Source organism: Aphanomyces astaci, assembly GCF_000520075.1.
Source record: "Aphanomyces astaci strain APO3 unplaced genomic scaffold supercont1.23, whole genome shotgun sequence".
Taxonomy (NCBI): domain Eukaryota; phylum Oomycota; class Saprolegniomycetes; order Saprolegniales; family Verrucalvaceae; genus Aphanomyces; species Aphanomyces astaci.
This window is the reverse complement of record NW_009798286.1, coordinates 26,477-52,039: the sequence shown is the minus strand read 5'-3', so window position 1 is coordinate 52,039 and position 25,563 is coordinate 26,477. Positions and strand designations below refer to the sequence as shown.

The 25,563-nt window shown below is 55.2% G+C and overlaps 13 protein-coding genes across 15 annotated transcripts; 7 read left to right on the top strand and 6 right to left on the bottom strand.

The window, feature by feature from the left end:
- Positions 1-399: 399 nt before the first annotated feature.
- Positions 400-1,964, bottom strand: H257_09413 (hypothetical protein). The gene is made up of 2 exons (XM_009835622.1): positions 1,821-1,964; positions 400-1,751 (listed from the first exon to the last, which is right to left on the bottom strand). Exon 2 carries the CDS (start codon positions 778-780, stop codon positions 415-417), a length of 366 nt encoding a protein of 121 aa, XP_009833924.1. The 5' UTR covers positions 781-1,751; positions 1,821-1,964; the 3' UTR covers positions 400-414.
- H257_09414 (hypothetical protein) lies at positions 938-1,834 on the top strand (the record flags this gene model as incomplete). Its single annotated transcript, XM_009835623.1, has 3 exons — positions 938-1,202; positions 1,262-1,384; positions 1,428-1,834. 3 exons carry the CDS (start codon positions 938-940, stop codon positions 1,832-1,834), a joined length of 795 nt encoding a protein of 264 aa, XP_009833925.1.
- A 139-nt stretch (positions 1,965-2,103) lies between the features above and the next one.
- Positions 2,104-2,509, bottom strand: H257_09412 (hypothetical protein). Its single transcript, XM_009835621.1, has one exon. It carries the CDS (start codon positions 2,450-2,452, stop codon positions 2,138-2,140), a length of 315 nt encoding a protein of 104 aa, XP_009833923.1. The 5' UTR covers positions 2,453-2,509; the 3' UTR covers positions 2,104-2,137.
- Positions 2,510-2,577: 68 nt separating this feature from the next.
- On the bottom strand, positions 2,578-8,885 carry H257_09411 (hypothetical protein). The gene is made up of 4 exons (XM_009835620.1): positions 8,703-8,885; positions 4,977-8,646; positions 4,536-4,922; positions 2,578-4,467 (listed from the first exon to the last, which is right to left on the bottom strand). The coding sequence occupies exons 1-4, from the start codon at positions 8,880-8,882 to the stop codon at positions 2,933-2,935; spliced, it is 5,772 nt and encodes a 1,923-aa protein (XP_009833922.1). The 5' UTR covers positions 8,883-8,885; the 3' UTR covers positions 2,578-2,932.
- A 680-nt stretch (positions 8,886-9,565) lies between these two features.
- H257_09410 (hypothetical protein) lies at positions 9,566-11,028 on the top strand. Its single transcript, XM_009835619.1, has one exon. It carries the CDS (start codon positions 9,734-9,736, stop codon positions 10,943-10,945), a length of 1,212 nt encoding a protein of 403 aa, XP_009833921.1. The 5' UTR covers positions 9,566-9,733; the 3' UTR covers positions 10,946-11,028.
- An 836-nt stretch (positions 11,029-11,864) lies between these two features.
- Positions 11,865-12,663, top strand: H257_09409. Of its 2 annotated transcripts, XM_009835618.1 has the most exons (4): positions 11,865-11,915; positions 11,972-11,994; positions 12,070-12,106; positions 12,172-12,663. In XM_009835618.1, the coding sequence occupies exons 3-4, from the start codon at positions 12,101-12,103 to the stop codon at positions 12,514-12,516; spliced, it is 351 nt and encodes a 116-aa protein (XP_009833920.1). In that variant the 5' UTR covers positions 11,865-11,915; positions 11,972-11,994; positions 12,070-12,100; the 3' UTR covers positions 12,517-12,663. The 2 variants fall into 2 exon arrangements, with proteins under 2 accessions (XP_009833920.1, XP_009833919.1); XM_009835617.1 differs by having other exon boundaries at positions 11,972-12,106.
- Positions 12,664-12,829: 166 nt separating this feature from the next.
- Positions 12,830-13,121, top strand: H257_09408 (hypothetical protein; the record flags this gene model as incomplete). Its single annotated transcript, XM_009835616.1, has 2 exons — positions 12,830-13,038; positions 13,088-13,121. 2 exons carry the CDS (start codon positions 12,830-12,832, stop codon positions 13,119-13,121), a joined length of 243 nt encoding a protein of 80 aa, XP_009833918.1.
- Positions 13,122-13,683: 562 nt separating this feature from the next.
- H257_09407 lies at positions 13,684-16,833 on the top strand. 2 transcript variants are annotated; one of them, XM_009835614.1, is made up of 5 exons: positions 13,691-14,311; positions 14,367-14,493; positions 14,558-14,779; positions 15,070-15,704; positions 15,805-16,833. In XM_009835614.1, the coding sequence occupies exons 1-5, from the start codon at positions 13,743-13,745 to the stop codon at positions 16,067-16,069; spliced, it is 1,818 nt and encodes a 605-aa protein (XP_009833916.1). In that variant the 5' UTR covers positions 13,691-13,742; the 3' UTR covers positions 16,070-16,833. The 2 variants fall into 2 exon arrangements, with proteins under 2 accessions (XP_009833917.1, XP_009833916.1); XM_009835615.1 differs by having other exon boundaries at positions 13,684-14,311; positions 15,070-16,833.
- H257_09406 (hypothetical protein) lies at positions 16,158-17,053 on the bottom strand (the record flags this gene model as incomplete). Its single annotated transcript, XM_009835613.1, has 2 exons — positions 16,158-16,847; positions 16,913-17,053. The coding sequence occupies 2 exons, from the start codon at positions 17,051-17,053 to the stop codon at positions 16,158-16,160; spliced, it is 831 nt and encodes a 276-aa protein (XP_009833915.1).
- A 443-nt stretch (positions 17,054-17,496) lies between these two features.
- Positions 17,497-17,895, top strand: H257_09405 (hypothetical protein; the record flags this gene model as incomplete). Its single annotated transcript, XM_009835612.1, has 1 exon — positions 17,497-17,895. One exon carries the CDS (start codon positions 17,497-17,499, stop codon positions 17,893-17,895), a length of 399 nt encoding a protein of 132 aa, XP_009833914.1.
- Positions 17,896-17,966: 71 nt separating this feature from the next.
- H257_09404 (hypothetical protein) lies at positions 17,967-20,003 on the bottom strand. The gene has a single exon (XM_009835611.1). The coding sequence runs from the start codon at positions 19,946-19,948 to the stop codon at positions 18,104-18,106; it is 1,845 nt and encodes a 614-aa protein (XP_009833913.1). The 5' UTR covers positions 19,949-20,003; the 3' UTR covers positions 17,967-18,103.
- A 120-nt stretch (positions 20,004-20,123) lies between these two features.
- On the top strand, positions 20,124-22,617 carry H257_09403 (hypothetical protein). Its single transcript, XM_009835610.1, has 3 exons — positions 20,124-21,040; positions 21,095-21,421; positions 21,685-22,617. Exons 1-3 carry the CDS (start codon positions 20,186-20,188, stop codon positions 22,480-22,482), a joined length of 1,980 nt encoding a protein of 659 aa, XP_009833912.1. The 5' UTR covers positions 20,124-20,185; the 3' UTR covers positions 22,483-22,617.
- On the bottom strand, positions 22,600-25,527 carry H257_09402 (hypothetical protein). Its single transcript, XM_009835609.1, has 10 exons — positions 24,732-25,527; positions 24,476-24,659; positions 24,242-24,418; positions 24,030-24,146; positions 23,840-23,902; positions 23,675-23,758; positions 23,420-23,607; positions 23,215-23,369; positions 22,962-23,119; positions 22,600-22,900 (listed from the first exon to the last, which is right to left on the bottom strand). The coding sequence occupies exons 1-10, from the start codon at positions 25,493-25,495 to the stop codon at positions 22,619-22,621; spliced, it is 2,172 nt and encodes a 723-aa protein (XP_009833911.1). The 5' UTR covers positions 25,496-25,527; the 3' UTR covers positions 22,600-22,618.
- Positions 25,528-25,563: the final 36 nt, after the last annotated feature.

The window sequence follows — 25,563 nt, the reverse complement described above, 5'->3', positions numbered from 1 at the left end:
TGCAGAGTAATGACCTACTGGGGTAAGCTCGCAGTGCACCAGCTCACACGAGCTTTGCAGCCAGCTTGTTAGCAACTCGTTGGCACGACAAGTCGAGCAAGAAGCACTCAACATCAACCTTTATCGAGCATAGTCAAGAATCACACTCGCGTGTATTAGTTAATCCACTCTGTAAACCCCCGCGTTTGCCGAAATGAAATGGGCAAACGCTTCAGGTTAGCAACATATGCTGCAGGAACAGCTCTTGCTCATCCAATCATAGGTACTTCCGATTAGCTAAAACTAAGTTGAATTAATCTAAAACTTCGTCACCCACTGGTTAAAAGCGGGTATTTATACCCAGATTAGCCAAAATATGTGAAAAGCACAATACGTGAAAAGCACAATACGATAAATGCTCGCAATAATTGCGTATCAAGAAGTGGCTAAATTACAGTATAAGCAAACCAAGCCAAATCTGGCAAATCTGGGCAATTCATCCAACCTCAACTTGGTCCATTGCCAATCACAACAACATATGGGCATCCTCATTCCCGTGATAGCGATCGATGACAAGCCGTCGTCCCGCTTCCTCGGGGCCATCAAGTCGTCGCTAGCAAAGGGGGTGCACAAACCCAGTATGCTGCCCACTAGCGCAGCCAACATCCAAGTGGTCACTCGCATGCGACCGTTGAAAAACCACGTCGTGTCCAAACTGTCAGACCCGTCGTGGTGATGACAGACTCGAAGCGGGTACCGCGGCAGTTTTCCAGGACGACTACGTGTTGGACAAAGATGCATTCAACGACAGCGTCTTTGGCTGCGTCGCGCCGCTTCTCGGGTCTTCTCTAGCCGGACACAACGCCAAGGTACACCTCCGCATTCGGCCACAGCTAGTAGAACTCAATTGGTTCTAGGTGTTTGCGTACGGACAAACCGGGCTGGTAAGACTTGCACCATGGGTAACGACGGCTCCAACGCCCTCGGCATCATCCCGACGGCGGTGCGGGCGCTATTTGACAAGACTTCTCTCGATACCTCCAACCACGTCGAGTTCGGTGTCACCCTCGTCGAAGTGTACGGCAAAGAGATGCGGCACCTGCTGTTTCCGACGTTGGCGCGCCTCACGCGCGCAAGCGACTGCTGTGTGTGCGAAGAACGGATTTCAAGTGCAAATGACTGCCTGGGTCTGTTGCAGAAGGGCACGTTGTCGAGAAAGACGGGTAAGACCAGCATGAACACAGCGTCTAGTCGGTCTTTACGGTGTTCATCAAGCAACAAGTTCAGTCTGGGATCAAGACCACAAGGACGCCGACGTTGACTTTCGTCGACTTGGCTGGCTCGGAGCGCCAGGAAAAGACGCTGGTCGAAGGGCTGCGGTTCAAAGAAAGCGTGGACATCAACAGTGCTTACTGGCAATCGGAAATGTGATCACGCGCTCAGCGAAGGCAAGCGCCATGTCCCTTACCGCGATTCGAAACTGACCAAGCTGCTGCAAGACTCGCTCGGTGGCAATAGCCACACCCTCATACTCACACATTGTGTGAGCCCAGCGCACCGCAACTTGAGCGAGACACTCAACTCCCTCGGCTACGCTTCTCGCGCCCGCCGCATCGTCAACAAGCTGACTGTGAACCAGACGAATGACCTCCAAGTGGCGCGACTTCGAGCCCATATCGAGTTGCTCACGCGCGAGCGCGACGGGCTGCAACTTCATGTAGAACGACTGGAACGGGATGATCGACCAGCTGCTCTTCGTCACACCAAGTTGTCTACTCAGTACGACAACACCGAGACAAAGCACCAAGGGACCTCATGTGCGACGGCCTACTGTCGGATACCTCAGACATCTTAGAACTTGTGGACGACTGCGGCGGCTAGCGTCGAGGCCACCTTGGTCCGTTCTGATATGTGAAGGGATGTGTCGACTGCTCTTAGTTTTGAGTTGCACGTTCGCGTACAGCTTACACGTCGTGAGTAGCGAGTTTATTTACAGTGAATACTACGTAGTAGCATTGTGTGTCATAAGCCAGCGAGCATCTGCTGTCGGTTGCGCGCTCGCCATCCTTTCATTAGTTGCAAAAACGGCGCTGAAACCGTCGAGCGTTCAGAAGCCAGGTGGTTCCAATATTAGGTTTCCCACAAACACTTTGTCTTTTCATTCCGAAATCGTCGTCATTCCAGCACACGAGGCAGCAGCATGTTGAAGGTTCTCGTTCTCGGCCTGGCGCTTTTGGTTGGTGTCCAAGCCCAACCCGGTCAAGGCAATCTCCCCGCGGATGTCGACTTTCCCCGCCCGTGGGCCGATATCGATGCCGACGAGTACATGAAGGGGCTCAAGGAGCGCATCGAAAAGTTCAAGAAACAGCGCCAAGAAGACGACGGCAATCTGTAGAGTCGTAGCCATATACGAAAAACAACACGCAAAACCAGCACCCCAACCACGTCGTTTAGCAGCAACGTTTCTAACCATCCAACCTGGCGACCACTATTGCAAGCATTCTATCGACGTGCGCATATCCTGTCACGGTCCCTAATCTTGAAACTGCTGTGGCCGTTCTATTTATACAGGGAACCGTTACAGACCGTTTCATGCCCCAAGGGGCACCGAGTTTAAGGGTTCAACGACGTGACCGACCAGTTTCAATTTTACCATCTATCTCCCCTCCAAACAGTATCCACTGCCGCCGCCAGCATGCAAAAGTTACTACTAGTCGCCATATTCGTCGCTGTCGTGACCGCCCAAGGACTCCCCAAGTTTGGGGAAGACGGCACCGTCAACAACGAGTTCCTCCAGCGTATCAAGGATCGCATTCGAGCCCTCAAAGAAGCGCGTGAAAACAAAAACTCCAACTAAGCCCCCATCATGCCAACAACCAAGTAGTAGTAGTAGTACTAGTATCCTTGTGTTTCCCACGCTGTAAAACCAAATGTGTGAATCAAACACCGACACTTAGTGCATGGCTTGCAACGCTGCGAGCACGTCGGACGCGGCATGACACACGGATGGCTCCGTGTCGTGGAGCAGTAGCTGCGTGGCAGCAACCGTCAGTTCTTCCTTGTACGGCACTAGAGTTACCAGGGACAGACCTTGGTCATTGCGCCGACTGGCTAGGGCCACGACCGCCCCCAGGGCCGATCGGCGCACCGCGGCATACTTTGGGTCGCCCACTCCGTTCAAACACGTTGTCACAAGTGCTTCCATCGTCTGACGAGTGCCCAGCGCATCAAACGATGCACGCGATACGATGTGCGTCAGGCATCCGTACATGGCGTCGCGTACACTCCACACGGGGTACGTCGACGCGTCTGCGACACTGCACAGCCACGCCAACACGTGACTGGAGCGAACAGTGTCACAGTCGACGGGCCACCACTTGCCGAGGGTTTCAAACATGCGTTTTCGTACGAGGGGCGGCAATTCCATCTCCGACGTGTCGTCAAAGAAGAACGTTTTCAACACGACAAACGAGTCGATAGATGACGGCGGCGACGACTTAACACTTGCCAACGTGCCCAGACTCTGTATCGCACTGTCCAAGTACGACATGTCCCCGTTTCGAATCGCGCGGTCGCATTCGCTCACGAGCATCATCACCATCTCCTCCTTTTCGTGGTTGTCGTGACAATCTGTGACGATGTACGTGGCCCCCAGTGCCTCGAGCACAATACCTTTGCCGCGCCACAACTGTCCTGGAATCGACGCCTTGATCTTGTGCACCGCAGACGACCAGTCGGAAATCACGTACTCTGGGGACGACGCCAGCGCGATGATCGCCGACGCGCCTTGCTTTCGACACTCCCACGACAAATGCGACATCAGTTCACATCCATAAGCGAGGGTCTTGGCTGCATATTGAGGCGAGTGGCGCAATGTGGGCGGAATGGCCTCCAGCACAGCTTTCCACGCGACACCGAGCGACGCCTGCGACGAGTACTGCCCCACAAATGCCACCGAAAACACATCCGCACACCAGTCTGTCGTAGCATCCGACGACGACGAGGGCGGCGGGACTTGAGCCAGAAGCTCTTGCAGCGCGGTCACCGTGACCCACCCATACCGCCCAAACCCCTTCTCGGTCGTACTGCTGCCTTCACTTCCCACCACAATCGTCGATGGAACGGCGAGGATGCCTTCACAGATATACTTGGCCACAGTCGACGGCGCCGCCAGCTTGGATACATACGCGGCCGCGCGGCAGTACGCGCGCATGACGAGGCCATCGCGAAGCCCCCCGTCTGCTTCCAAACCGTCCTGAGAATCGTCAATCGTTTCGTTCAAAACGGCGTGGGTGACGAAAGGGATAAAGATACGCAAGAGGAGCTTGTCGGGTGCGCCACAGTGTCGCATCTCCAGAGGCACTTCGGTCACCAACGTGGCGACAAAGTTGGCCGACCCGACGCGGGTATTGAGACCGACGCCAGAGCGAAGCACGGTGCAAACCCCGTCGCACAAGTCCCGCACGATGGGGGCGGCCGCGGCGCAGCCTATCGTTCAAACACATATGCGATATCGTTCAAACATATACAGACAGCACGGCCGAAATCATCCGTACCTTGAGACGCTGCGAACGTCGAGAGCTGGGCCATACACGCTTGCAAGAGCTCGCCCACGGGACCAGCTTGGCTGAGCGACACACGAGCCTTCTCCAGCTGGCGCTTGTCTTGGACGTGGAATTGAGCATACTGTAACTCTGGCATTTCCAACGAGGACATGCACTGGAGCAAGGTCACGGGAAGCGTCGAGAGGTACGCTTGCAGATGGATGGACGGGATCGCTTTGATGAGCCGCAACAAGTAACCCATGCACAGCGCCTGGCACAATTTGTTGGACGCGGAAATACCCTCCCGCACGAGAAACGAAAGCACATGGTCTAAACAGGCACCGTCCACGGCTGCCACGCGGAGACTGAGCTCCCCCACGCACTTGACCAGTTTGATGCCTAGTTACACATGAACAACATGACGAGAATGGGGAAGGGGGTACTGTACTGTACCTGCTACGACCACCGATTCGGTGACATCGTCCACGGCCCGCGCCGTGAGTTTCCACAGCCGAGTCAACTGGCCGCGCACGTCGCCGGCGTCCCGGCCATTCAAAATGTCCACCATGGCGTTGCATGCTGCCTCGCGGTACTTGAAATTGAGGCTGCTTTCCAATCGCTGCAGCGCATATGTCAATATCGCTTGGTAATACTGGTTCGCCATGGCTTTATCTGGGTTGATCGTGGAAGCCACGACGACAACATCACTCGTCGTACTTCCATGCACGAGCACTTTCCACAGCTGCGCCATGCAATTGCCGATTTTCGGGTTTGGGTGGTTCTTGAGCAGAAACAGACGTGGCACCAGCAGCTCCGCAATCGCCGACGCATGCCATTCCGAGTGCGCCTTGTGTGCTTGCAACGCCCCAAACTCGCGGTCAGCTGTGACGACGTTCAACGGCAGTCGAATCACGCTGGCAATGGTTGTAGAGGAGGCGAGTTCATTCGTAGGATCGGGTTGTGTACGAGCAGCAGTAGCTAGGTTTCCCTTGGAGAGGTCGCCATCGCCGAGAAGGAGGAGGTCCCACATGGGGTCGTTCGTGCTCAAGTACAGCAGCGTGTACATGACGCTGGCATCGCCGACGTCCGCCGCCACATTGCTCACTTCACGGTAACACGCATTTTCAATCGTGTTGGCTGCGGTCGATGATGGGTCGGAGGCTGACGGTGTCGCAGAGGCGGCGGACGGACCAGCCGAGTCGACAAAGGCCCGGAAACACTTAAGTCGTTTGAACAGCGAGTCGCTCATACTGTTTTGGACGTTCCCACCACCACCAATGCCATCATCCTGTATCGCAGCCTGTTGGCCATTACTACTGATGTTGGCTTCTCCGTTGTCCTGTATCGCAGCCTGGTCAAACAGCATAGCCAACGCCTTGACTGCGCACTCTTGCGTCAATGCTGACTTTTCATTCAACAGGTCCACCAACAGCTCGTGCAACAAGAGCATCCGCGGCCGAATCTGCCGCGTCCATTCGTTCTCTAGACGGACTTCGTGGTCGCGCTTCGTGTTGGCAGACGACGAGACAATGCCAAACAGCCAAATCGCGGCGCTGTTGCGGACGTGGGGGTTTGCCGACGATATGCCCGCCAACACCTCGTCGAGTACGCGGGTCACGCGATTCTGCCGACGTGATCCCGACGTGGTTGCTGCTGCTGCCACGTCATCCGACAAGACATGTCCCCATGCCGCCAACATGGTGGCAACTTGAAACTGAAACCACGCGTCGCGCGTATCGGCCACACGTTTCAAAGTGGCCACGACGGCGCTCGTCACTTGATTCAAGACCTCGTCGTCGTCGAGTGGCAACCCGTACACAAGACACCCGAGGGTTTGCATGGCGCGCAGTTTGAGGGTTGCGGTCGCGCTGTCGGACGGCGGCGGCGTCGGAGCCAGCGTGAGCACGCGCACCACCACGTCCAGCACGGCTGCTCCCGTGCCCACCTCAGCGAGGTTACCCATCGCCCCCAGCGCCTGGAGACTGGCATATACGACGTCGCTGTGGAGTTTGCACCCGTGGTCAAAGCGTATCATTGCATATTGAACGAATTTGCCTAGGTGAACCGACGCAGTGTCGGCTACGATGGTAGCCACGGCCTGTTTGTGCGGGTACGCCTTGTTGGATCGAATGAGCATGCCTAAGCCACTCAGCGCGCCGTGCATTTCGGACGAAGGGCATGCATGTTGTGGGTCGTCCGCAAGTAGCGCCGTCAACGCCTGCACTTGTGCATGAAAGCAATCGGCGGTTCTTGATGGAGTCGCCAGCAGGATCGCCATGAGCTCGCGCACGCCGTCGTCCCCGTCGTGGAGCATCATATGTGTGATCGTACTCACTTGATCAACCGATAACTCGCACAATCGCATGCGATGGATCACCGTCACGAGAGTTTCTGCGGCAGTCGCCTTGTGTGAACCAGCTAACAACGCCATGCACGCATCTACCAACGGCTGCACGTCGTGCCGCCGCGCATCATCCTCCGCTTGCAAACTGCCGACACACAACGCCAGTGCCAGCTCTAGCACGACCCGTGGTTGACCTGCGGCCATCGACGGCAGCTGGGGACCCAGCAACGACATCGTTTTGTCGAACGGCGGCAGCGGCACCTCGAACACGGCCTTCCTCGCAACCTCCCGCACTTGGTCGCTGCCATCCCCCGCGAACCGAAGACACACCACGCGCATCGTCAAGTCCCCCCCTCCTCCATCACCACTACAGCCTTGGAACTGCATGTGGGACGCCCAGTAAGCCAAAACCCCGCGCACCCGGTCGAATGTCGGCGTCTGCACCTTGGACGACGACGCCAACTCGGTCAGCTCCCGCTTGATCACGTTCGTCACGGTTGCGGGCACGTGTGCCCCGACGTACGCCGCGCACACGGCCCGAAGCGCCTCGAGGCAAGCGCTGCCGGACCGCCCTCGCTCTTCTTCAACCATAGCGCGGTACATGAGTCGTTGGAAGGCTTCGGGGGTCGCCGCCACGAGGGCGGGGGTTCGTCTAGCGAGGATTGAAAACGCAGTGTACACACCCACGTTGCGCTCGTGTCGCACATTCGCTGGTACTTCGTCCGACGTCATACTATTGTCGTCGTCTGTGACAAGTTTCAGGAGCGGGGAAAACAGCACAGGGCCGAGCGCCGCGTGGAGGATCGCGTCAGGGCTATGCATGAGCACCCATAGACACAAGTCCATGCCGGCTTTGCGGACGTTGGCTTTGACGGCGCGGGGCCGCTGGGGACTGTCGCCAAAGAGAAACGTACATACGACTTGCAAGTTGAGGGGAAAGCAATCCGTGGCCACGGATTTGGCTTGCAAGAGGACTGGGACAAGCGCGAGCGCGACCAAGTCGGGAAGGGGCTGGCGGGGCAGAAAGGCCGAGCCGCCGTCATCCGGCGCAGGTATGGACGAGCCAAGGATCAAATGACACATCGGGGCGATCGAATATGCAGTGTCCAGAGCTGGAAGGTGGTACTTGTTGAGACGAGATAGCTCGTCCTGGCAGTACGTTGCGATTGAGTGGTGGCCCGCCGCTGCCCCCGTCGCCATGTGAACGTACCACGCCGATGCGTCCATGTTGGAAGGAGTCGTCGGGTCTGGAGATGACGTGGCATGCTGTTTGAGGAACTGCACCAACTTCAACTGCACATGTGTTCGCGACGCGGGTTCGAGGGATGCAACTTTGGCGCGCATCAAGCGTTCCGTGCGTGGTGCGGACTGGGATGACGACGGACAGAGCATGAGGTCGAGAAAGAAGTCGAGAAGCACCGCGACGTCGAGACGACTCCATCGTGTCGTGTCATCCAACGTCACGGCCGTGTCTTGCCACAGGAACACGTGCACGAACAACCGAAACACGACATCGTGGTACGCCGACGATTTGGTGGCCATGCCGCGGACAATCGTCGTGAGGACAACTGCTTTGAGGTCCACGGACAGGCATCCCCCGAATCCCATTTCCACGAAAAGAAGTGAAAAGTTGCGCGCGTACGTCAAGTGTAGAGCTGGTACGGACGTATCCGACGGCGCTGGATCCACGTACGGCAAGAGCGCCACGACCGGCAGCACGATCTGTGTCGACGGAAACGATTTTAACCGCTTTACGAGATGACTGAAGATCTCGAGGATCTACGTAGCAAAAGGCAAGTGTGACAGCAATCGACGAGAATGGCCAAACTTCATACCTTGGCCGAGACGGCAGGAGCGGCAGTGGTGACAAGCCGCTGGAAGAGTTGTGGGAGAAGAAGGCGAAGGACGTCACATAGCTTCGCATCGTCTGTGAGTCCCAGTCGAAGGAGGACGCGCTCTAACTCCAGCACGCGCTCGTTCACGATGTCAGCGTCCGACGTGGTGGTGTTGCTCATGTCGAAATCTGAAGAATGCGGTGAAAACAGAAACGATGACAAACCTTTCATCCAATCACAGGACGTTGACGTCGTTGTTGATGCTGTAAGCCAACTAAACAACTCACCCAACATAAGCTCTCACCATCTATGAATATATTTTGAACAATTCGGTGTGAGATTGTTGCAGACTTTACACAGAACTACCGTATAGTGTATATGTATTGCGACAGGTGATATTTCACAACCAGCATGTTCACAAGTAAACTTCAGTTATTACAAGAAAATTATCAGTTATTATTGTCGATTTGATACAATTTTGGGGAGGGGTGCAATCGAATCGCGCCGACCAAACCGATCCACAATCGAACTGATTGGTTGAATTTCATTGAGAAGGTTTTGATTGGCTAATAATTTTGAGCTCATCTGAGGTAGCCAATCAAATCGATTTAAATTCCAACGAGATACCACGCCACAACACAATGAAATTTCACTCGAAAGCACAATACAGGAGCCGCAATAGATTATTCCGTCGCAATACATATACACTATACGGTACGCACAACTTTACAGAACTAACGTACTATAGTACGCACTAAGTGGCGGGTCTGTAGCGGACTGTTTATAGCCCACGACAAGCAGTCAATTGCTTGATAGCGTTTACTACTACTGTAGTTATTAGGTCGAAACGCGTTAAGGAGTTTCCGACACACTTGGTTATTCTTCTGAAATGTGATGTTTATTGCGAACGACTGTCCACTGATTCTCACCCTCTTTTGTCTCGATGCTTGACTGTTTCCCCCTTTTTGTCGAAAATTGACAACTGAGTGCACGCGACATCCGAGTGAGCGTGCAAAAGTGAACTGGCCATCATGGAAGGCGTAGCCGTTGTCACGATGGCGACGACTGCACACGCAACGCTTCGTTGCAGCAGCACCGATGGAGCCAAGAAGAAGACGCCGTCGAGGCTTGAGAAGCAAGCATCGTCCAATATCACAAGGAACAAGTCGGCGTCGTCGTTGAAGAGCTCGGTGTTCCTCGTCCTTTTGGCGCTACAGATCGGCATCCAACCAGAGCTGATGAAATGGTACGCAAAGGACGCAACGAATGTGTCTCTCCGCATCACGGTCATCGGCATCCTCAAGATTCTCGTCGCGTTGGTGCCGCTGGTGTGGTCCGGCGAGTGGCGGTGCGAGTTTTCGTCGTGGTCGTCCCGCGTCGCGCTCCGCACGACCGTACTTCCGGCGCTCATCTACTCGGTCCAGGACTACCTGAATCAAACAGCAGTGGTGATTCTCGACGGGGTCACGTACAATGTGCTCAACCAGACCAAAATCATCTGGACTGCGCTGTTGGTGTACGTCATGCTGGGCCAGAAGCAATCGAGTGTGCAGATCGTGGCGCTGGTGGTGCTCGTGGCGTCCGCCGTGCTGATCGCTGTTGGCGGACACTCACACGACGGAAGCCAAGCCAAGTCTTCGATAGAAGATGACGTGCTGCGCGTCACAGGCATGGGTCGGGCTGCGATCGCCGCGGTGCTATCGGCGTTTGCCGGCACAATCATCCAGAAAGCGCTGCAGAAAGAAGCCAGGAACGCGTACATGGTCACGCTGGAGCTGAGTGCGATCAACATTGCATGCTGCGTGTGGTCGAATGTAGCGAACCGCATCACTTCTTCGTCGACGTCTCATCAAGACGAGGGGGCGGCGGCGGCTTCCCTGTGGACTGGGTGGACCTTCATGACGTTTGTGACGCTGCTGGTCCAAGCGTTGGGCGGTGTTCTAGTGGGGTTTGTGATCAAGTACAGTGGCAACATCAAGAAGAGCTTTGCTGTCGTGGGCGGGCTGCTGCTCACCGCCGCGTGCGAGTCGGTTGTGAACGAGACCGAGTTTGGCGTCACCGGCTACATCGCGACGGGGCTGGCCACGCTCAGCACGATGCTGTACACCAAGTTCCCACCTACAGCCTCTGCACCAACTCCGCAGTTAAGGAAGACGGAAGACGCATCGGCCAGCGACGAGTCCACCGAGTCGTCCTCAGATGACGAACACAATCCTGCGAAACGGTTGATTCCGGCAGCATGAGGATGATGGCCCTAGTGGCATGGAATATTATTTAGCCCACATGAAATGTATTTAGACAACGTGTAATCTACATCGAGTTTGAAGATCGTTGGGTTGTTCTGGATTCTCCACAAACACATTTCGTTTTTGGTTGTCGTTGTGAAGTGCATAAAGTAAGTAAGTCACGATCAACGTCATCCGACTTCATTCGGGGGGGTACATACATTCCATTCGTTCAACGCCGTCGAGAGCAATGCTGCACGTCCATCGTCATACCACGCATTCCGAAGTCGCGGTTGTCGTCCGCCACTGCAACCCGAACGCCAGCGCCATATCTCTCGTCAGAGCAAATACAGACCTCAGCCGATACATACAAGTAGTTGGAGTAGCAACGCCCTGCGAAAACAAGTGACAGGGACTGCAGACACCGCTTCATGGCGACGGCCGCGCTCGTCGACAGTGCGTGGTTGCAGCCTGCTATGAGACATTGGTGGCTCCACGCTCCATGAACGTCTTGGGTTTGGTCTGGGAGCGCATGGCACTACAGCGAGACGCAAGGCGTCGTCGATTGCCGCTCGGCGAACAGAGCCTACGTGTCCTTTAAAGATGCGGACGTACATCACTGGCGACGCTAACGACTAGAGTACTTGCTGCCCATCATGGCTGAAATTAACACCCCGACGGATCAGCTGGGCCACAGGATTCGCAGCCGGGCCAGGTCCTCATCAATGACCGGAAACGAGACGGCCGACGATAAGCCGGAGGCTGGGGCGCGTGCTCAACCCGTCATGGGATGTGGTGACACGTGATTTTCCTTGTCGGAAACGCGACAGTGTGCGAGGCAAGTTCAACGACCTGTACTTTTACTTCGTGTTTGTATTTCATTCTATTTTTAGATTTGGGCCAACAAGGATGTGAGATCATTTAGGATTTCAACCTTCCAGCACACACGAGCTCAAGCTCAGGGCCGTGGACGCAGCTTCAAACAAAGGTGAAATCTCTACTCAAGACCCAGTCGTCACCTCTCACGTCCGTTGTTCACGGTAGACCCATGTTACGCTCTGCATCAAGTACCGTCCGTGGACACTTGGCGCCTGCAACTTCAGGAGCTAACGTGCAGTGCGTCTTGACACTGTTGACAACAGGACCCACGACGTCGACTCCATTGCAAGCGTTATGGCCGTAAGTTGTCATCGTCGTCGCAATGGCGTCCTTTGACTTGCTGACGAGTATGAATGTATTTCTAGGCTGACGGGGACAAGAAGGGGGTGTGGATTGATGGGTGGTTGGATGCACTCGAGTGCTTTGAAGTGCATTATGCATGCGACCATGCCGACGTCGTCGCCATCGTCCGGAAAGTTTGCGGTAGCTGGGTAGCTAGCTACCTACATAACGTCATGATGGGCAAAGTAGCTTTGTCTCATGAGATTGTGCTACAGGATGTCCGCAAGAAGAGTTGGAATGCGATGGCAGAGCTGGCGCGGCGAAAGGCGGAAGGCTTGACAATGGGGTGCAGGTCGACACCGTGCGGCTCGCAAGTGGGAAACGCTGCAAATGTAACCCGGGGAATCGCGTGGGCAGTGTGTTGCTAACGGCAGCTACATCCCGAAATTGTCGTAACTTAGAAACCCTCATCCACAAGGGCCTTGTGAATGATTGCTGCGACAGAAAACTAGTTGAACACTGCAAGTTTTCCCAAATGAATCACCTAGGTCTGTACAGCTACATAGAGCGACTCACTCATGACACTCTGTACACGCCGCTTACTACGCCGACCCCGAGCTCAGCCGGTAGGGCATTCATCGACTTGATTTAGAGCCACGTTGGAATATCAGGTTGGAGTTCTGCTATTCACTACAGGCTGTACTTCATCAAGTGCATGTTTGTAGTTATCCAGTCAGTTCAATGCACTGCTGCTGTCACATGTTCAAGGACTTTCTGAAGCCTCAGCAGATCAAATGCACGACGGTGGCCATCCGCCACCGCATTCGCACGTCGTTGCGGTCCGAGGCAATGGGCCCCATCGATGTGTTTGAGCGAGCAGAAACGATCGAGTTTTGCTCGCTCTACTTGATCATTTACTTCGAGATTTTGGACCCTCCGGAGAGCACGAGGTAACGAGCTGCCTCGACGCCCCTGCTTGCTCGATGTGTCTTGTCGTAGGCATGGGCCACGACTCCATAGTGTCGACAAGTGACAAGTTGAGTGGCAACATACACGTATCATACGTCATCTCGTTGTCCGTTACGCACATCTGCCGTGCCTTGGGCTCCTCTCGCAAACTTCATTTGTGCAAGAGTTAGCAAGAGCTGCCCAATGCACGGCAGCAGAAGGCGGTACGTACTGCTGAAACCACGAGGAGATTCATACATACCGGATGCGCTTGTAAGGACAGCATCGCAGCACAGGTACTTACCTTGTACAATAGGTCGACTCGTGAGATGTGGCGCAGAGTCGGGCTGCATGAAACATAACGTTACCGAAGAAACTGCGATTTGTGATAGCCGATCGAAGTATATCGCAGATTTGGTAAAATATATGACGAAAACTGAAATAAAAAGACAGTACAGTACTGTATTGTTTTTACTGAAATATTAACACGAAATTCACGTGAAATTAAATGCAGGAAAAGGATATCATTGGAGATTTCGTACGTCATTCCAATGGAAATGTACAGAAAAAAGCTGAAATTTACCGTAAAATCGTGCACTTATTTCGAAACTTCTTGGTTAAAATGACAGACATATCATCAAAAATCTATCTTGGTGGGTCGTTCGTTTATCGAAGCATTTTCAGCGGCGGCGGCGGCGGTGTGTCCATGGAGAGTACGACCATGCGCACGTCCAAGAGCATTGCGCAGAGCGAGCTGCAGCAGCTGAAAGACACGCTAAGACGACTCAGTCTTGCGGACGAACATCCATCGCATGGCGCCCCGAAGATCCATTCGCTGTTCGCACCGACATCGTCGTCCCCAACATCCTCCTTCCACACACCACCGTCATCCTTTGATAACCAAAAGGCGATCGATCGCTTGACAAATTATGCCACACACTCCAACTCCTCATCGTCGTCGAGTGTCTCTCCTGACTGTTCAGCCAAAGCATCGACGACACCATCGCCGATACTTCCGATTCAATCATCATTTGGCAACCCTGGGTCGTCCACGTCCGCCGCTGCGAACAGCAAGGCCGTGTTGTCGGCGCTGAAGGCGCTGCAGGACAAGAACCGACGCTTGGAGGAGGAAAAGGCGACGCTGGAGTCCCAATGCGCGAGTTTGAAGGCCCAGTTACGATCCAACGAAGCGCAGCATCTTAGCGCGGCCAAGAAGGCTGCATACGAGCTCGCGCAGGGCAAGGACGCCGCGCACGCTGCGTACGAAGTGCTGCGGTACTCGTCGTTTGTCGTCGTTGCTCCATCCTCCTCATGTGCGATGCCATGGTAGAATCGAGCGCGATTCGCTCACGGCGGAACTCGCGACAGCCAACCTCCGTGCGACTCACCAAGCCAACGAAATAGACCACCTCCACGACGTTGTCGCGTCGTTCAAGGACAAATGCGAACAGGCCAACGTACGTACGCTCTTGTTCCTGTCGTCATTACTGATTCGACAGTGTCACATATGTCGTCGAATAGCTTGAAACGGCGTCGCTCGAGTCGCACGTTCGCAAAGTCCAAGCCGAACTGACCGAAGCCAACCACCAGTCCAAGGAGCGCGTGGTTGAGTTGCAGGAAGCGCTGCATGCTTCGAACCGGTCGGGAAAGGAAACGGCGCGCCAAGTGCACGCGCTCGAGGAACAGCTCAAGCGAGTCCACGATGCCAACGCGTCGCTTGAAGGTCGTCTGCACGACACGGAAGTATGCAAGTGATGACGGCATATCTCGACATATATATTATTACTCTTATACCCCGATTTTGATTTTTTGTACTGATTCACCAAATCTATCAATATATCGATTCTTTGGTTGTACTTACGTAAAGATCGCCAGCCAGTCTCACACTAATTTCAGTCGCACACTAATTCGATGTTATATTGGTCGAAGCGTGGATTTGATTGGCTACTTGATTAATGTTCTGCGTTTTGATTCGTCGATCGATTCGATTTGGTATATCGACTTATATCTATCCTCTTGGATGATTTCGGTAGAAAACCGTATCTCAGATGGCCCAGCTGAATGAAAAACTCGTGCACAACTTGTGGACCAAGGCCAAACCGTTGGCGAAACAACACACTATTACCAAATCGTCGAAATCTGCGACAGCGTCTCCGCCACGTAACGTCGTCACACGCAGCACCGCCGCGAGCCGGGCGTCGTCCAAAGCAGCACGTGTTGTGCCGTCGTCCAGTGACCGCAAGCCGTCGAAGAAGAAGTCAAAGAGCTCCACGAAACCCAAGTCCAACAATAAGGCGCAGCTCGAGCTTGCCAACAAGGGCGTGGTGCCGTTTCTACTGGGAAAGTCCACACATCGGTCGTTTTCAGTCATTGGCAACGCCCAGGAAGCGCTGCGGCAGTCGGATGCGTTTCATGCCGTCGCCCCCGACGTCCACCCCCCGCTCCATCACACAGCGCCGCCGACGTGGTGCCGCCGCCCAGCCGATTCCGACGACGACCAGGACCAGCACAACGCGGCAGAGCCGGGCGGCGGTGGCGGGTTGTTGTCGGTGGATACAACATCCTCTGGAGCACGAGGGGATACGAAACCGACCAAAGCAAGCTTCTTGCACACGTTGAATAAAGCTATCCAGAGCGTCGACGCAGAGTTTCACCACCTCAATGCACGGTACAAACCACTAGAACGGTGTTTGCTAGTACTACTACTACTAGTACATACATACGAGTACTAGTAGTTAGTAGTATATAGATTGAGAGACTGCCTGTAGGTACAAGGGCCTGGTGGGGACAGTGGACAGTCCGGGCGTGGGCAAGACGCTGGAGCGCACCATCGACGAGCTTGAAACCAAAGGCGAGCAGCTTTTCTTGCTCAAGCAACTGCACGCCCAGGCGTCGAAGAGCAGCATCTTTGCATCCCGGAGCGTCCTCCACAGCCCCGACGCAGCGGCCAAAAAGGCCGCGGCGCTGCGTGTGCTGCACGAGTACCGGACGCTGGACCGGGAGATCAAAACCAGGTCGTCGTGTACGTCCTGACGGTCGTCGTCGTCGTCGAGCACCATTGTACAGGTAGGGTATGTGTAGTCGTAACCAACTCGCAATATCATATACAACGAACATCCTGTCAAAACCCATCACAACCATCACCTCCATGATCGCAGTCGTTGTCACCACCACGGGGGACTGGAACGGCGTCGTCACCTGTTGTCATCACGGTGGCGGTGGTGGCGCCGCCCCCGCCTACATCGTTCTGGCGGGTCTTGTGTAGGATGGTGCTTTGCATGTGCTGGTCAAAGTACTCCAACGCTTTGTACACCACAGCCATGTTGGCGGCATTTGGGTCATCAGTTGCCGCTGCCTCCTTGAGCTTGGTCATTTCCGCACGCAGTCGGGCGTGGGCTGCCTCGACACTAGCCACTGAACACGAGGCCAGGAACGTCAAGTTCTCTTTCCAAGCTGGAAACGTCGTCTGCACTTCGAACGGAGCGCTTTCTGCAGCATTGTTCAACTGCGCAAAGAACGGCGCCAGACTCGGCACGACCAAACCTGGGCCACCTTGTGGTTCTTGGGCGGCATATTGCCACAGCGGACGACAACAGTGTCGCATGATGTGTTTGCCACCATCATCTCCATGTGTTTGATGGGAGATGGTTCTGCTGCCGAGGACTCGTCTGGACGGAGGGAAGAGGTCGGCAAGGACGGCGGGGACATCCCACTGCGCGACGACTTGCGGCGGCAAAATGCTGGATGGCGCCACTCGTCGTGTTTGCTTTGAGTTTCTGTGCAACTTTCGCATCAACGCCAGTCGCTTTTTCTACCCACATTCACACATTCACACACATTCTCAGCATGACAAAACAAACAAGGAGATGACAGTACCTGCAACTTGGCAATGGAGGCGTCGACGTCTGCGATTTCCCGCTCTAACATGCCTCGACTCACCGCACATTCCACGTCTTCCGCCACCACCGACCTAGACAACGCCACCGCGAGCTCCATCTGATGCTTGTCCGCGGACATGTGCCGCCGGTTCTTGGAGAGTGGAGCTCCATCCAAGCAATCATTCACATGCGCTTGTCTAGCCTGTAGATGCAAGTGTGTAACGTGAATCAACTCCTCATGGTCATCACGAACAAGTTGCCTTCCGCACCGTGGAATCAAGACCCCAAAGAGATGCGTGGCACACGATGCAGTTGTGGGTGGGCTCTACGACTTTAGGCGGACGTGGCGGCGGCGGCGGCGCGACGAAGTCCGACTCGAATTCGACATCATGAGGGGTCACGTTCGTCGACGGCAATGCAACATTCAACGCTGGTGACACGACGCCGTCTTGCATGGACTGATTTGCTGGTTCGTGGACAGGAACAACGACGGAGGAAGATGCAATAGCGACGGTCGAAGGGGGAATGACGGCGCTCTTCCCGGAGTCGCAATACAGGCACCGCTGATGGACACGGAACACGATGAGCGACGAGCCTGCCATGATGGTGTCTCCGTGTGCTAAGGGCCGCAACACGTCAGGTGGAAGCGGCGTGTCGTTGAGCTTCGTGCCATTCGTACTCTTGCAGTCTCGGATACACACGACATTCGTGGCGGGATCCACGACGATATGCGCATGTCTCGACGACACGTCCAAGTCTGTCGTGAGAAGGAGTCCGCCGGCCTGTCCTTTGCCATGGACAAACTTCTTGCTCCGACCGATGGCGAGCTGCTGCGTAGGGCCTAGTTCCACCGCTGACGTTGCCTTGCCTGCCTCTGGCCCCATGAGCACCTCCATCGACACTACACAGCGGCACCCCATCAATTCCCGCGCGATGAAGCTTGCGATCAATCCCAACCTGGGATTTTGCCTGCTTATTTGACCCATTCCTTGGGATTTTTCCTCATCTCTACATTGTGTATTTTTATAAAAATCCACGTACGTTTGTACACGTTTCACTTGAAACCAACCGGCATTTCGTTCAATTAATTCGATTGCAACGGACGAAATAGTACTAAATCAAACACCGCGAGGAATTTTCATCCTCGTGCATCGTCATATTTATCAAGTCGTCGTCATCATTTGTCGTCCTAACGGCGGTGGCGGGACGAGTCGCCGCGCCGCGCATCATCGAGGAACTGATCGACGCCAAACGGATCGTCATCATGTCGTCGTTGGCGGCGGCGTCGGGCATCTGGGGACCGCGACCGGTCCGGCGACTCACGCGGTCGCTTGTGGGTCTGTTCCCTCGATCTCGACCGCCCATGTCGTCGTCGCCGACCATCATCCCGCGATCGACTGCGACTGGGACTTCGTCGCGGCGAGTCCGACCGGTCCCTTGCTCTTCCCTTCGTTTCGTCTTCACTCTTCTCTCCTGTGTTGGGCTGGTTGTCATATGTAAACTGAACCGGGCCAGATCGTTTTGCCGCATGATCCGTGCCCTGGAACTCCTTGTCGGCGCGGAACCGCTTGGCGCTGCCGGCCTTCAAGTCGTCGTACTCGCGGTCGCCGTCGATGGCGGTCGCGTCCACCTTGGGCCGGTACACCGTCGACTTGCCGCGGTCCACCATGGGTTTGCTGTACACGTTGTAGTCGTCTTCGCCGCCAAAGCCGCTGTCCATCCCCTGCGACTGGTTGAACAGCCGAGAGTCAAACAACGATGCGTCGCTGCGCTTGCCGCCGCCCTGGAGCTGCCCTAATGCAATCTTTTCCGACACGTCGCGATCTTCATCCCGCGCCAGCTTGCCCTTCTTGCCCATTAGGTTCTCTAGGCGCATCTCGCGCTCGCGTTCGCGGCGCCGATCAAAGCGCATCTTGTCGCGCTCGCGGCGGCCTTCGTCGTCGTCGTCGTCGTCGCTGCGATCGGACGCGCCGCCGTAATGGCTGGCGCCACCGCCCCCACCTCGCTCTTGCCGTGCCTTGGCCGCCACTTCGCGCAACTCGACCTCCTTTGCTTCCTTCTGCTTGGCATCGAGTCGTTTCTGCACCTGGATGCGCATGTTCACCTCCTCCCGCGCCTTTCGCTCGGCGATCGCCAACGCCTCGGCAAAAGATGCAAACTGATCGTTCACAGTCACCTTCATCAACCCGCGTCCGTCCGCCGCCAGCCGCTTGTCCAATGCGATCGTGTACCCCTTGGCGTTTTTCCAGTTGGACACACATGGCGGAATCTTCCAGGCTTGCTGATCCATCACCGTCAACTTGCGCGGTGGCGAGTGCATCACCGGCACGGGCGGCGACGGCGGCCCACGCACCGCCTTCTTGTGCTTAAACTTGGCCGGTTGGATTGGATCCACCGGCGCCTCCACCATGCGGATGATGCGCTGCTTCGGCACTTCGCTGTCTGCATTCAAGCCCTGGTCGTGCGGCGTGTAGCGGATGTACGTTGACGTCTCCTTGACGTTCTTCTGTCGGTCCACGTTCACGGGGTGCGCGGCGGCAATTTTGCCAGTCACCAACGCTTCCAAAGCGGCGCGCGTCTTCTCCGCGACCTCCTGCTCTTCCTCGAGGGTCGGTTTCGCCAACGCGTCCTCCCCCACATCCTTTTCGACCAAGTCGTTGAAGCTGCTGTACACGATTTGGTTCTTCTTCTTGACGATCGCGTCATACGCGGCCCGCCCGCTCTCGTTCACTTGCAACGACAACACGTTCGATTCCTCGCCACCGCCTTTCTTCCCCAGACCCAAGGGGAACTGCGATATGTGAATTTCGGGATACGCACCGCCATCGCCAAAGTCCGCTGCGGGATCACGCGGCGAATACTGCTTCTTGGTACGGTGCGGGTACGCTGGGATTTGCTGCGGGGGTCGTGGTGTCGGCTGGAACTTCTTCACAGCGGTGGACGATGATGCCGTTGGTGCAGGGGCTGCCCGCGGCTTTGGTGCCGCTGGCGCCTCGTAGGATCGCGTAGGTGCTGGAAGGAAGGAGAACCCCATGATGCGATGCGCTGCGTTGCTTGCGGCGGGCTCGGAGAACTGTGGCCTCGGAAAGATTCTGGCCAATGAAAACGTAGCTTCGAAATACGGATAAGATAGATACAAACAAAATGTCGTCATTCGGATAATTCAACGGATCCGGATAATCGTTGTCGACCAAGTTGAAACCGATCGTGAAACGTTTTCAAGAGTTCCGCCGCCGTCGTCGGCCCTACCTAGACGGAGGCGAGGGTTGGGATGCGGAAGCGACTAGAACATGCACGAATGAAGGGATGCACGGATGCTGTGGTCAGCAACAACTCTACCACGCTGATACGAGGAAGCAGCACCCCCGTACCTCGACTTGGCCTTGATGCAACTGCTGCGACCACCGCGATCAACCAATCCGACGCTGTTGTCAACGAAGACGATGCTGAGGAGGATGTAGAATCTACAGAAGGCGATCATGAAGATGCATGTGAGGATGCCGAGGATGCTGTAGAGGACGAGGAGGAGGACGACGACGAGTCGACCCCCGAGAGCCCGTCGGCCGCGTCGGTAAGCATGAAAGTAATGCACAGCCGATATCCCAATCGGCCGGCCGTCGTGTGCTTCGACTACCCCTTGGATCTACATGTCACTCGAACGTACGGCGCCGGGATCGTCGTGGAAGACGTCGACGCGACGACGGCGGCCCCTGTGTTGTTCAAGAGTTATTGGGAGCGCAATTGTATCAAAAACGCCTTCTTCCGCGCTGGCCTCGTGCGTGTCCACGCGGGCAAAAAGTGGACCGCCGCGTGGGTCAAGCACATGCCGAGGAGCAAATTCAAGCTGCTGCAGCCCCACCAACGGATCAACCACTTTCCTGATCCGTGGGTGATTGGGCGCAAGGATCGCCTCATGAAGGCGCTGGTCGCCATGAAGCGAAAGTTTGGAGCCGACTACAGCTTCATTCCCGACGGGTACGTCCTGCCATCCCAGCGCGATATGTTTCTCCGGTGTTTGGACCGCGACGCCATGTCAGCAACGTCGTCGTTCTCGCAGTCGCTTTGGATTGTCAAACCGCCGGCGTCCGCATGTGGCCGCGGGATTAAGGTCATCCACGCCTCCCAGGTACAACCCTTCCTAATGCGATTGCCTTTGTAACGATATATAATGGACATGTAGGTGGACACTCTGAAAAAAGCCAAGAAACTCGTCGTCCAGCGCTACGTGTCGTCGCCGTACCTGATCAACGGGTTCAAGTTTGACCTTCGCATTTACGTCCTGGTCACAAGCTTTGATCCGCTGCGCATCTACTTGTTCCAAGAAGGTCTCGCGCGGTTCTGTACAGTCAAGTACGCCATGGCCACCCCAGCGCAGCTCAAGAACCGACTCGCGCACTTGACCAACTTCAGCGTCAACAAAGCCAGCACCACGTTCAAAGCGTCTGCCTCCGAAACGGACACGGACGGCAGCAAGTGGAGTTGGACAGCCCTCATGGCATATTTGGAGGTACAGACTCGGCAGCGCCTTTGAACTGATTTGGATCGTTATGCTGCTTGTTTATCAAAACTGATTGAGTTGGTGATGGAACAACTGCGTCCCCAATAATTTATCTACCGGTAGACAGCAGTATTTGCATACTAGTCCCGTGAATCTAGTGTTGGTAGATGTTGTAGGGTGTGGTTTGTACCTTATGTCGTTGGCCACCATCCATCCCATCGTTGGATTGCTATTTCACGAAACATCAACGTGAATGATATCTTTCTATACAGGATCAAGGCCATGACGTGGACGTCCTCCGATCGAAAATGAAAGCCATCATCTGCAAAACTCTCATCGCTGCCGAAGCGCACATCACGCCGCTCACGCAAACGTTTGTCAAGCACCGGAATGTGTGCTACGAACTGTTTGGGTTTGACCTGATGGTCGACTCGGCACTGGAGCCGTGGCTGATTGAAGTGAACGTGTCGCCGTCGCTCATGGGATCGTCGCCGCTGGATAAGCGTATCAAGGGCTTGCTCATGAGTGACATCTTTCACCTCGTGGGGCATCCAGCGCCGACCTCCTCGTCATCGCCTCCCCACGCGGACCTTCCGCCGCTCATTCGCTCCTCCAAATCCGCAGCCGCCCTCTCCGCCGGTACCAGCCCGACCCCCAACAAACCCCCCAAGTCGATGCAGTCCCCCCTTGTGGCCCGCAAACAACTGCTTGAAGTTCTCCATGACCCGAACATCCGGTCGTTAACTTTACAGCACATTGCGCTCTTCCGAGAAGACGACTGGGATATTGTCCTGTCCATGGAAGACGAAGCCGATCGCGTCGGGCATTTTGAACGAATCTACCCCGCCGCAGACGCTGCCACGTATGCGCCGTACTTTTCCGTGTCTCGGTATGCTAACCGACTTTGCGAGAAGTGGAGGGCCATGCAGCCCCCGTATAAACCCCATTCCTTATCAAACACAACAACCACGTCCCCCGTTCCCCCGTCCTCCGTCACGCGACCCCCCGCCCTTCTCCGGCGACACTCCACCCAACAACAACAACTAAAGCCAGTGAAAACGTTGTCGTAGTATAACATGTCTGTGGAACCTGTAATGCCGAGTGTGGGGGTGCAATATATATGGATGCGTGTTGGAGCCACATGATTAGCACCTAAAATGCCTTATATACATTGCACAACACAAGAGTTGCATCGAAATGTGGTGGTTAGGATTCGTTTGACACATGGTTGTTGGGGTATGTGTGTGCCCGCAGCGCTCGCTGGAACAGCTGAAAAGACGACAGCGGCACTGTGCTCTCCAAACTGCTCTCGCAGCTCAACATGCTGGGCAAGGTAGCGGCATTTGCCAGGACTTCAAACGATCGGGGAATCGGGTGATGGGAAGGGTCGGCTGCTACCACGGGGGCGGCGACGTGGGAGACTGGACAGGGGGGGTTGAGGCTGCTGGGGACCCTTGGGCCCACGACGATGGCCGTGGCTGGGATGGGCTACGGCATCGAATCCCCATAAATATGATAATAATAAACCACCAACGGTGATAAAGTGTACCGGTTCGGACGGGGACGGATGGTCAGGAGTGGGCGTGGAGAGGCGCGTGCGCCGGTTGAAACGTTCGATCGCCTGCACTTTGACATGCACGGCATTGGCTTGTGTGGCGTGCACTTGGGAAAGGATGGCAAACTCGACAATCCGTTCCTGGGCGATGCCTACACATCCCAATATCAACCCCAATCAGTGAATGGCTACGCAACTTTGTCCCCAATTGCAGCAACGATATTTCATCGTGTGTGTCGGTACGTACCCAAGATGTGGGGTAGGGACATGTCATGTGTTGGATTAAGGAACCCATTCGTGTGCAAAAAGTGCTTGTCGGCTTTGAGAACTTCGAGGAGGTGCAGAATCGGCGCGCGTAGTGCGTTGTGCTCCACCGATTGCCGCCGATGAAGCACAGAGTACCTGCAAAAAACGTGTCAATTCTACCAGGTAGTAGTCGTGGGTTTAGGTACTCGTGGGTCTTTTGCTTGACGTGGGCTATTCTGTCCAAGAGGCTGGCTTTGCGGGCGTGGGTGTCGTCCTGCTGCTGGCGCATGCGCTGGCGCACCGTCCGCGCTTGACTGAGGAGGGCGTCGAGCTCGGCTTTGGCTCGCTTTGTGTCGGCTTGTTGCTCCAAGTAATGTTGATACATGGACAACAGCTATATTAATAGGGGTGAAGGGTCGTACACACAACAACCACATGAGACAAGACTGATAAGTCGGTACCTGGTTTTCCGTGTCGACAAACGACATGACGAATTCGTCCACGGATGGCGCATGCACGGCCGCTTGGATCGACGCAAATGCAGTCTATATGTATCATATGTTTATCACGTGATTACGTCATCGGATGCACAGTCAACATATGATCACGTCATAGTTGTACCATACCGTGTACGTGGTGTCGAGGAGTGCTGACGACCCTTCGGCGTTCTGTTGTGGCCGTGACTCTTCCTATAAAGTATATCGCCCTTGTGTAAATACATTGATGTCCTTGTGATTGCCAACTGCACAAACCCAACGACTGGCACGCAAAAAACTATCACTTTGCACTTGTTTCCATCGTGATTTTACTGTATACCTCCAAGGCGGCGGCTTGCCGTGCCGCTTCCTCTTGCTTCCGACTCAACGCGCGATCATGGATCGTCTTCATCAGGTTCAGAACATCCATGTTGACCATATCTCCTTCCGGCGGTAGCTACAGCACACCGTCATGCAAAGTGATTCTCTTATAGGTGTTCATTGATTCAGGATGACTACGATTGTTAGTTGGACGTGGAGAAGCTTGCTTACCTTGAGAATGCGCTCGACGGCGTCGGCCTCTGCCTGTCGCTCCAGGTTGGTCAACTCCCCAAACGTGTTCTTTTGTATGGCTTTGGTCGTTTCGATGCGGGCCAGTGCCGCGTCGATCTTTGTGTTGGCTTCGTCGATGTCCCCTTCCAGTTTGCGCCGCACTTGGGCCAGTGCCAGCTACCAATGTCCTTATCAATATATATACGTTTGCAACAATGTTGCTCTAGAACGCACCAGCTCTAGTCGCGCGGCGTCGATAGCGGTTCGAATGGCGGCTTGGTTTGTCAGCACCTTCATAAACTCGTCTTGGGCTTTCCCGAGGCGATGCTGCACAACAGCGTGGCAGTGGGCCACTGCCAAGTCATTCTCTTGCACAGCGTTCACCCCTCGCAGCTCCTTTCGTAGCCGCGCAATCTCCCTACCCCGAAATTGCATTTCTTGTCCAGCATACATAATAAAGATAGCACATCGGCTAAGACAAAAAAAGTACCCTTGTACGACCGCCTTTTCGTCCGCCATGGCGGCCAACTGCGCCTTGAAGCGACTGATCTTGTCGTGGTATGCCACATCGCTTTCCAACAAGTGATTCACCACTGGTTTGCACGTGCCGTGATGAAGTGACAGCGTCGCCTGGTCGTTTCGATTCGAATGAGCATTCGCACCTTCGGTCGTCGTCCACAACGGCTTGCCTTGGCTCGAAGACGCCTCGGACGCTGCTTTTTTGAACGGGCTACATCCTGGCTTCGGTCGTGAGGCCATGGGTTCAATCTGCGCCGGTTTCTTCAGCCGGTGGGGTTTGTTGTGGGCGCCAAGAAGGCACGACGTGTCGCTAGCTGAATGTTGGAGTCGTCGCCTTGCCATTCGGTCCACTATCTCCGGGGTTTGGTCTGTTGTCTGTTGTTTGGATGGGGGGGAATTGCCTTCCTTCTTGGATTTGCGATAGCGACAACACGACGACGCCTTCTTGTTCAGGTTGAAAGCCTTGGTCGAGTCGGCAGGGTTTTCATGGGAGTTGGACGAAGCAGGCGGGTGCTTTCTCACTGACGAAACGGGGGGCTCTTCCACATACACGACGTACTGATCCGCCGAGGTCCCCACCTCGACTTTAGCTATCGCCCCCGTGGTTTGCAGCAACTTTAACGACGCTTTCGACCCGAGCAAGTAGTTGCGGTGGTGGCCCAAGTGCTGGTCCAACAAGGCGTTGTACGCCGGAATCCCATCCGTGGGCAGGAACCGCGTGCTAAACGACGACATATGCTGCCCTTGGACGCGGGATGATATGTAACCGTCCAACGATGTTAGTCAGTTACATTTGCATGTAG

Coding starts and splice junctions, on each gene's coding strand:
- H257_09412 (XM_009835621.1), bottom strand. CDS start 2,452: ATGGTTAGAAACGTTGCTGCTAAACGACGTGGTTGGGGTGCTGGTTTT.
- H257_09404 (XM_009835611.1), bottom strand. CDS start 19,948: ATGGGGTTCTCCTTCCTTCCAGCACCTACGCGATCCTACGAGGCGCCA.
- H257_09407 (XM_009835614.1), top strand. CDS start 13,743: ATGGAGAGTACGACCATGCGCACGTCCAAGAGCATTGCGCAGAGCGAG. Junction 14,312..14,366: donor GCTGCGTACGAAGTGCTGCG/GTACTCGTCGTT, acceptor ATGCCATGGTAG/AATCGAGCGCGATTCGCTCA. Junction 14,494..14,557: donor ACAAATGCGAACAGGCCAAC/GTACGTACGCTC, acceptor GTCGTCGAATAG/CTTGAAACGGCGTCGCTCGA.
- H257_09410 (XM_009835619.1), top strand. CDS start 9,734: ATGGAAGGCGTAGCCGTTGTCACGATGGCGACGACTGCACACGCAACG.
- H257_09403 (XM_009835610.1), top strand. CDS start 20,186: ATGCGGAAGCGACTAGAACATGCACGAATGAAGGGATGCACGGATGCT. Junction 21,041..21,094: donor AGGTCATCCACGCCTCCCAG/GTACAACCCTTC, acceptor ATGGACATGTAG/GTGGACACTCTGAAAAAAGC. Junction 21,422..21,684: donor CCCTCATGGCATATTTGGAG/GTACAGACTCGG, acceptor CTTTCTATACAG/GATCAAGGCCATGACGTGGA.
- H257_09413 (XM_009835622.1), bottom strand. CDS start 780: ATGCATCTTTGTCCAACACGTAGTCGTCCTGGAAAACTGCCGCGGTAC.
- H257_09411 (XM_009835620.1), bottom strand. CDS start 8,882: ATGAGCAACACCACCACGTCGGACGCTGACATCGTGAACGAGCGCGTG. Junction 4,923..4,976: donor CGAATCGGTGGTCGTAGCAG/GTACAGTACAGT, acceptor ATGTGTAACTAG/GCATCAAACTGGTCAAGTGC. Junction 4,468..4,535: donor GACGTTCGCAGCGTCTCAAG/GTACGGATGATT, acceptor TTTGAACGATAG/GCTGCGCCGCGGCCGCCCCC.
- H257_09402 (XM_009835609.1), bottom strand. CDS start 25,495: ATGTCGTCGTTTAGCACGCGGTTCCTGCCCACGGATGGGATTCCGGCG. Junction 24,147..24,241: donor CCGTCGAGCGCATTCTCAAG/GTAAGCAAGCTT, acceptor GGTGTGCTGTAG/CTACCGCCGGAAGGAGATAT. Junction 23,903..24,029: donor GGCAAGCCGCCGCCTTGGAG/GTATACAGTAAA, acceptor TATACTTTATAG/GAAGAGTCACGGCCACAACA.